The sequence below is a fragment of the Gossypium hirsutum genome, chromosome A06 (genome assembly GCF_007990345.1).
Source record: "Gossypium hirsutum isolate 1008001.06 chromosome A06, Gossypium_hirsutum_v2.1, whole genome shotgun sequence".
NCBI classification, from domain to species: domain Eukaryota; kingdom Viridiplantae; phylum Streptophyta; class Magnoliopsida; order Malvales; family Malvaceae; genus Gossypium; species Gossypium hirsutum.
This window is the reverse complement of record NC_053429.1, coordinates 61,286,711-61,295,864: the sequence shown is the minus strand read 5'-3', so window position 1 is coordinate 61,295,864 and position 9,154 is coordinate 61,286,711. Positions and strand designations below refer to the sequence as shown.

At 35.8% G+C, this 9,154-nt stretch overlaps 1 protein-coding gene across 1 annotated transcript; it reads right to left on the bottom strand.

The window, feature by feature from the left end:
• Positions 1 to 457: 457 nt before the first annotated feature.
• LOC107963048 (uncharacterized) lies at positions 458 to 1,023 on the bottom strand. The gene is made up of 2 exons (XM_016899648.1): positions 915 to 1,023; positions 458 to 810 (listed from the first exon to the last, which is right to left on the bottom strand). Exons 1-2 carry the CDS (start codon positions 1,021 to 1,023, stop codon positions 458 to 460), a joined length of 462 nt encoding a protein of 153 aa, XP_016755137.1.
• Between the last annotated feature and the right edge of the window lie 8,131 nt (positions 1,024 to 9,154).

The window sequence follows — 9,154 nt, the reverse complement described above, 5'->3', positions numbered from 1 at the left end:
ACAATGGTAGAAATAGTGGATGGTCTACTAGGCAGCGGCAAAAAATGGGGAAAAAAAGAATATGGGAGGAGAATATGGTTGAAGGGTGCATAGTGGAGAAGAAAAGAAAATAAAATTCAAAAAAGAGAAGGAAAAAATAGGGTGGAACGACATAGACAAGGAACAAATGGTCAAAAGAGGCTGAATTGTGAAGAAAAATAAATTAAATACCTAAACGGCATGAGACGATAACTGCTAGGGTTTTGGGCAAAATACAGTAAATAAAAATTATATAGGAGAAGAGAATCGAACTCGGCCTCAAGGAAAATTTCACTAACTTTTAACCATCTAACTAGTAACACAATCTTGCTACAACCATACAAAGTTAACAATAAAAATTTTGGATGTGACAACTCTCTCCCCTTAAAGGAAATTTGAGCCTCGAAATTTACCTAATTCGAACAAATGAAGATATTGTTTACCAATAGAGTCCTCCAATTCCTAAGCGGCTTTTAACCAATCGAACCAGTTTCCTCCTCAGAACCTTTACCTCTTGATCCAAAATCTGAGCAAGTTCCTTCTTAAAAGTCAAGTCCAATCTAACCTCAATCTCCTCAATAGGGATAATATGAGAAGGGTCAGATCTATACTGTATTAACACCGAAACATGGAATATGTCATGAATACGGTCCAGCTTGAGAGGTAACTCAAACTGGTAAGCTACTGGTCCAGTCTTCCTAAGAATCTGATAAGGTCCAATAAACCTAGGCTCCACTTGCCCATCCACCCAAACCTCAGAACTTTCTTCTATGGAGATACCTTCAAGAAAACCTGATCACCGATACTGAACTCAATATATTTTCTCTTCACATATGCATAAGACTTCTATCTATCCAAAGCCAATTTTAATCTGTCCTAAATCAGTTTGACTTTACTATGAGTCTCTTGAACCAAATCCAGACCCAAAACCTTTCTCTTGCCCAACTTAGTCCAACACAAAGGGGTATAGCACTTACGACGATACAAAGCCTTGTAAGGTGCCATTTGTATGCTAGACTAGAAACTGATGTTGTAACACCCCAAACCTGACCAACAAGGTTCGACCCAAATTTGGTGTGCCACATTAGCCACCATAGTGACTCTCCATTTACTCCCAACCTAACCTCCAACACACCACTTAAAGATAGAAAATAATGTGTTAAATTAAACATTGCAACGTAATTGTTTCATACACAGAATATAAACATGTGAGCTCAGGTTCGCATACATTTTAAGTTTACAATATATAGTTTTGCAAATGAATAGACTTAGTAACTAGAAAATACTCATGTGAAGCTTATCATAATATAGTAGGGTTCACATAAATACACGATTTGTACAATTACTTTGGTTCGCAATCTATAGGTGAACGCATGTAATTTTTCAAGTCACAGAAAACTATACTTCCAACAAATCAGACTTACAAATTATAACCAAAGAAATATACATAACACTCATGCATGACTAAACTTTGATCTTTCCTCATTATACTTAATAATAAGTTATTCCAGATATGGTTTGCAACAACATGTAAAGTTCAAACAGAGTCAGCTTATGGAAATTCTAAACTCTCATAAATTTCTAAAGCCCATCGCCTATTTTCCTAAGTTTACCAATATCTAGTCAGGAGTGAGCCTCGCCAAGTCATCTACCTCGCTACTGCTAAACGTGACCTACTTACATACGAAGTAAGAGAGGAGTGGGTGAGTGAGTTAATTGCAAATTCAATGAATAACTAAAAATCCACATGATATGGTTTAAAATAAAGCTAAAAAAAACTTAGTCTTAAAATCATTTTGTGTGTTAGGTTCGTAGGTAAAAGCGCAAGACCTAGTTCGCAGATCCTATCAGAAAACATAAAATTTGTAAAAATAGTTTCAAAAGCTTAACAATCAAATCTCAAAGTTTGTGAATAGAACACGCCTTAGTCGCGAGGCCTGTTTCACCTAAAAACATTTAAAAACTCGAGTCCGGGTTCACCTTAGGTCGTCAAGCCAACTCGTACATACTTTTTAGAGAACACGAACAAGGTCTACCTTAGGTCGCAAGACCGATTCGTTTACCAAAATCTTGTCTCATTGGATATGCAGATATTTATATATCACCTTAGAATGACTCAGAGAGTCTAGAAACATGACCTATAAGTTCAACACGAGGCAATATACTCTTTTATACCCCAATATATCCCAGTGAATGGAGCACAGCTCGACATTCCCTTATCTCTCTACAAAGTTGTGTGTACTCACAATCCTTTGGTGTACCAACATATCCAACATTGCTGACAAAGGAAAACACACAGAGACTTATCACAAACAGCTTGCATAGGGAGCTTAATTATTGCAGAGAGCTCACACAGGAGCATGCTTGAAAACACTTGTTAAAGAGTTCGCAAAAAAGTTCCTGAAAACACAATTTATAAAACTACACTTTAAAAACATCTTTTAAAACATACGCTCACTTAATAGCATGCGTAAAACCTATCTTTAAATTCATAGCTTAAAAACATATCTTGAAAATAGAGTCTTAGAACTTGAAAATAGGGTTACATTGAAAACTAACTTTTGAAACATAGTTTAAAATCAAAGTTCTTGAAAACCACCATAGTTTGAACACAAGATACAAACTTTAAAACAGTCATGCTAAAAAACATTTTAGTGTACATACTTATGACGAATCCTAGATCACTCACTGAAAAACATGATAGTTTAGCATATTTTTTATGAATCCCCGGTCACTCATCGAAACCGAAAATTTAAACAAGCTTAGCTTTGCCTTTATCCTTGTCGGTATATGGTCTAGCTGGTTCACAATAAACACACATAGATTACGTAAAAAGACCAAACTTACAGAATTCACACATGTAAGCGAACCTAACTTTCGGGACAATTAAACTAATAGGATAGAGGCTTACCTTGGGTGCTACAAACTTGACTCAAAACAAAGACTTGATGGTAGAATATTCAATGAGAGAATTCTTATGAATTAAGGGTCATATTTATAGACTTAAGTGTCCTAAAAATCCTAGGATACCCTACCTGACTTAGGAAAGGTGTTACTTGTATGTAAAGTATCCCTAAATATACCAAATCTTTATTTCCTAATTCGAGTCTACCTCAATATTTATGTAACACCCCTTACCTGTACTTGAGGCTGGGATAGGATACGAAGCGTTACCGAACACATACACAGTCAACCATGCAAACATCGGGCTATAAAATTTTTTCTTTAAAACAACTTCATTCATACATACACAATTTGTCCCTAATACGGGCCTATGAGACCCAAAACAACCATCGAAAAAGATTCGGGACTGAATCGAGGACTTTAGAAAATTTTGGGAAAATTTCCCTAATACAGAGCCACACGCCCGTGTGAGACAGGGGACTCGCCCGTGTCCTCTGGCTATGTAACTCTTTGACTATGATGTCAGCACCAATTTAGGGTCACTAGATCGTATCACACGCCTATGTGGCCAGACCGTGTGGTCAATAAAAATTAAATTATTTTTCATAAAAATTATGCAGACTTCACACGGCCAAAGTACATGCCCATGTGGGTAGGTCGTGTCTCTCACACAGCCAAGACACACGCCCATGTCCTAGCCTGTGTGTTTACTACTGGGCATACTAACTTGTACAATTTAGATGCAGAGGACACACGGCCATTCCACAAGCCCGTGGGGCAAATCATGTGTCACACACGGTCTAGACACATGCACCTGTGTCTACCCATGTGGACCATTTAAAAGGCTATTTTCCAAGCCAATTGTCACCCTCAATCATTTATACACACAAGCATATTTCATAGCATACAACATGACATAATTAGGCACTCAAATATTCAACACCATGGCACTTTCACACCTTTATAATGTTGTTCTATTTCACATTCAATTAGTCTCACCATTTGGAGGCATTCCACACCAATTTCATGCATAATAAAATTTGTTACCATAACCTCAAATTACACATTCATGTCTATAGCCATTAAGTCATTCCTTATCCTTTAACATCTAATCCATACTTCATCATACATTCACTAAGCAATAATACATCACATCATCAAGGCATTAACACATGCAAGCATGGGTGTTTAGATTACAACCCCATAATCAATTATAAGCCATATCACATGGCCATTACAAAATGAATCATCAACATCATAGGCCTTCACAATTTGGCCGAATAGCATGACACATATCACAAAATAACCAAGTCCCCTATACATGCCATACTCAAAATAACAATTTCATTATACCTAATATTCTTTTGATAGTGTGATTGAATACTCCGATAGCTTTCGATCCCCGAGCTAGCTTGGCAGAACAACAAAGGATGGAATGAGAGGGGGTAAGCGTTAAAGCTTAGTAAGTCCACATGAAAATAACATGCAATGATAGTAAGCAATTAACATGCGAAGACATAGTAATGCATACATAAGGATTATTCATCATTTAAACTTCTTGACTTACTTATCATATGTACACGTATACTTTCTCACCACAAATCATTCTTTATCAAGGCATTATTCATAGGTTTAGCGTACATACATGCACTCATCGTAGTATATCATGTAACCATACCTCTTTAACATCTCCTCCTTGGGACTTTCATCACATCCATTACATTACCCATTAAACACTCGAAATACTATTTGATACGCAAAAACTTGCACATAAGTGCCACATATACATACGTAGCCAAAGCTACCTCATAACATGTAACGTTCGTAATGGAGCTACTCACGGGCCTACTCATATAAGCTATCGATCAAGGTGTAACTACACGGGCTGCTCACACAAGCTGTCAGGTATCCAACCCACTCAAGGATTACCTAGCCACCGGTAGGACACAGAAGACCATTTCCCGAAACCCAATTACTTGTATTGCATCCATTATGAACTCAGACCAACTCAACGAGTTCGGATGCTCTCATCCATAATGAACCTAGACCAACTCAATGAGTTCGGTTGCCACATACATATCACGAACCCAGACCAACTCAACGAGTTCAGATTTCTTAATTCCTAGTGACATGTCATTTAAATCCTAAATTATTCCTAAGGTTCAAACTGGATTCTTTCTCATATACACATAGCATCTCCATCGTACTTGCTCGTAACGTCGTGGATAACGACCAATATCAATCATACTTAGAAGGTTATCATTAGGCATAACATACATAATATTGATAAAACATTTAACACATAATGTCCACACATCAAAATATAATACATTGTCACATTATTTACACGTGTACTTACCTCGGTACAAAATGATGGTAATCGAGCCTAATCGTCGTATACTTTATTCTTTCCTCGATCAAGACCCGGTTCACTTTTTTTATCTATAATGCCAAATTTAACTTGTTTATTAATCTCATTATTCAAATCAATCCATAATTCATGCTTTGGTAAGATTACCTTTTTACCCCTAACTTTTCACTTATTTACAATTTAGTCCCTAAGCTCGTAAAATGAAATGCATGCATTTTCTTTGTTGCCCAAGCCTAGCCGAACCTATACCATGCTCATTTCAGCCCACATTTTTCCTTTATTTCACATTTTTATTACCTACTTTTACACTTTTACAAACAAGTCCCCCTTTTAGGTGTTTTCACTAAAAATCACCTAATAAAAGATATTTACCATGCATCAAACATTCATATTCCTCCATTAATCATAAAAATACATGCATGTTACACATGGGTTAAATTTCATACATGAACCCTAGCTCAAAATATAGCTAGAAATTGGCAGATCATGCTTCAAAGACTTCAAAAATACAAAGAACATTAAAAATGGGGCTAGTGAGCACTTACAATCAAGCTTGAAATGTTGAACAAAAACCCTAGCTATGGCTATTGAAAAATTCAGCTATCACTTGGAGAAGATGAGCATATATTTTCTTTGATTTTCCCTTTTTATTCTTTTAATTACCAAATGACCAAAATACCTTTAAGGCTTTTCTTTCAAATTTTTCCTATGCGTGTCCATTTTTGTCCAAAATTATAGAAATTGGTCAAATTGCTAATTAGGACCTCCTAATTTAAAATCTAAAGCAATTTCATGCTTAAAGCTTTTAGAATGCAAGTTTTGCATCTTATTCAATTTGGTCCCAAAAAAATTCAATTAGACATTTTATGCATAGAATTTATTCATAAAACTTACACATAAGCATTCATTCATATTATAGACCTCATAAAAATCATAAAATAATTATTTCTATCTCAGATTTGTGGTCTCGAAACCACTGTTCCAACTAGGCCCTAATTCGGGATGTTACACTTTGACTGGTGAACCCCTAATTTACAACTTACCCGTAAAACCCTAGTTCACCAAACATATTAGCGAACCCTCTTACTGTGTCTTTTGGTATAAACAACAATGTTGAAACACTTGGCAAACTTTTTACTGATACTTTTTTGGCAAACCCCCCTTTAGTGAACTCTTTAGTTCACCAAAGTACTAGCAAATACTTACTTGCAAGGACAAATCTTCCAGGCCCATTCTCGAGATGTTACAACTATCCCCCACTTAAGACATTTTATCCTTGAAATGTTCTTCATCAAAGAGTTGAGGATATTTTTGTTTCATTAATTCTTTTGTTTCTCAATTAGCTTCGTTGGTCATGTGAGTTTGCCACAACACTTTGACTAAGGGAATTCTCTTACTTCGCGAGCCACAATCTTTATTGGTTCTTCCTCATAAGTCAAGTCAGGTCTTAGTTCTATTCCATCTATTGCCACCACATTAGATGGGTCTGTGCGATATCTCCTTATTAGAGAGACATGGAACACATAACGGATCTTATCTAGTTTACATAGAAACTTGAGTCGATATGCTACAGGGTTAATTCTTTCTACCACTTCATAGGGGATAATGAACCTTAGGCTTAGCTTTCCTTTACACCCAAACCTTAGGACTTTCTTCCATGGTGATACTTTAAGAAACACATGCTCGCCCACTTGATACTCAACATCTCACCATTTCAAGTCAGCATAAGACTCTTGTTTATCTAAAGCAGTCTTAAGTCTTTCACATATTAACTTTATCTTGTCTTCAATTTTGCAAACCAACTCAGGTCCAACGATTCGCTTCTCATCCAACTTAGCCCAACAAAGAGGTGTTCGACACCTTCTTCTATACAATGTTTCAAAAGGCGTCATCTGAATACTTGCTTGGTAACTATTGTTATAGGTGAACTCTACTAAGATAAATAATTGTCACTCCCTATATTTTATTTATTTATTTGCGTTAGTTCATGACAAATGGGATTAAATAGCCTAGTAGTTAAGTGTATGAATTTATTCCAAGTGGTCCTAAGTTCAAGTCCCCATAATCTTACCTTTTTAATTAAAATTTTGACAACTTAGGCTAGTGTGAACACCCTTTCCGTCCGACCCAAATCTTGCCATACTTGGGAAGATTCTTTCCTTGATTACATGGTCAACATTCTCCTTTTTCTCTCCTTTCCACTCCCATGATCCCTTTTCCATGCCTTTGTTCCCTTAACATACCAAATTTCCTACTTTACCTTACATTGGCCAGCCATGTACCTAGACATATCCATTTCACTTTTTATTTTTAGTTTTTTTTTTCTCTCCTTCCCTCTTTTTTCCATCCACCACCTTGCTCCTCCCATTTTCTCTTTTTTTTTCTTCCATTTCACCACCTAAGTCACCATTTTCTTCTCATTTCTCTTCCACTCCACCATTACATAAGGTCGTCGCACCTCTGCCTCACCACCATCTCTCCTTCGTTGTCGCTGCGCTGCCACCGCCAACCACCATTGAAAATTCTCGATTTTCTTCTTTTCTCCTTTGTTCGTAATTGATTTCTTTAACCTCTCAATTCTAATTTTGTTCATAAAAATATTATCTAACACTCTATTTTTTATTTCTAACTTTTATTTTTATAATATGATTTTCTCCATTTAGTGACGAATCCTCCTCTATAATCAATATTTCGTGGGAAGAGTTGAGTCATTTTCCTCCATAACTGCGTAAGTATTGTCGGCCCTCTATTCTTGTTACACTCTCGTATATTATATACATGCACACTCGATTAAGACAACTCTAACCATTTCAATTTATGTGTTTCACTGAAGTGCAAATCAAAGATCCTAGATTCATGCCCCCACTTGTAGAAGTGTCTGAATAAGTTGAAGGATTACGTAAGTATCTCACCAAATCAAATAATTGAAGGATTATTTATTTTAGTTACCCATTCTAATACATGTGAATGGTTTTAACCTTAAAGGCTTGAGAATCAAACTCTCTCGTTAGAAGTTAGAATCAAGATCATTGCGAACAGAATTGCAAAGGTGTGGGGATTTATTTTTGTTAACAATGGTTGATACCATATTTTATCAAGATAAAGATATTTCTTCAAATAATTAATTAATGTTTAAATAATTATCTGAAAAGTGATATTGGGAAAATACTTTAAGTGTTCGTATGGATTGATAAAAATCCATTAAAGGAGGATTTCAAGTAAGTGTTTCCAAAACTTGAGATTTGTGATGAAATATTGCTTTGTGTGATTTTTCTGTTAAAAATATTTATGTGTGATTTCCTTACACTCATGACATGTGATATATGGCGATTTGGATAATACATACATTGTAAACATGTTATTGTTACATTGATATTCTGATTCGTGTGTGATTATGAATATTTTGATTATGATTTACATGTTAAGCACCTACTTTTCTGCCTATGATTCGCATGTTAAGCATGTCATAATTCTGATTCTAATTCACATGTTAAGCATGCCATTGTGTTAAATCGAAAATAAATTTGATTCCCATATAAAGCATGCCTACTGTAAAGTTTGTTCTGTATGCCATATCACATGCATGGGGTCGGGATAATGTGTATAGAGGAAGTATCTGGCAGTAAATCTGTAATTTCTAGTGGCTTGACCACAATATTCTGCATTTGGCAGTATATCTGTGATTATTTGGTGGCTCGACCATAATATTCTGTTTTGGCAGTTCAACTGCACCATCTGATGGCTTGTCCACAATATTGATATGTTACTAGATGGACGAGTTCTAAAGAACTCATTATGGTGTGTAGCAGAGATGGGTAGGATCTATTTTCTGAAATATATGCACTGATTTTGAAAAAAAAG

Coding starts and splice junctions, on each gene's coding strand:
- LOC107963048 (XM_016899648.1), bottom strand. CDS start 1,023: ATGGCACCTTACAAGGCTTTGTATCGTCGTAAGTGCTATACCCCTTTG. Junction 811..914: donor TTTGGTTCAAGAGACTCATA/GTAAAGTCAAAC, acceptor ATCGGTGATCAG/GTTTTCTTGAAGGTATCTCC.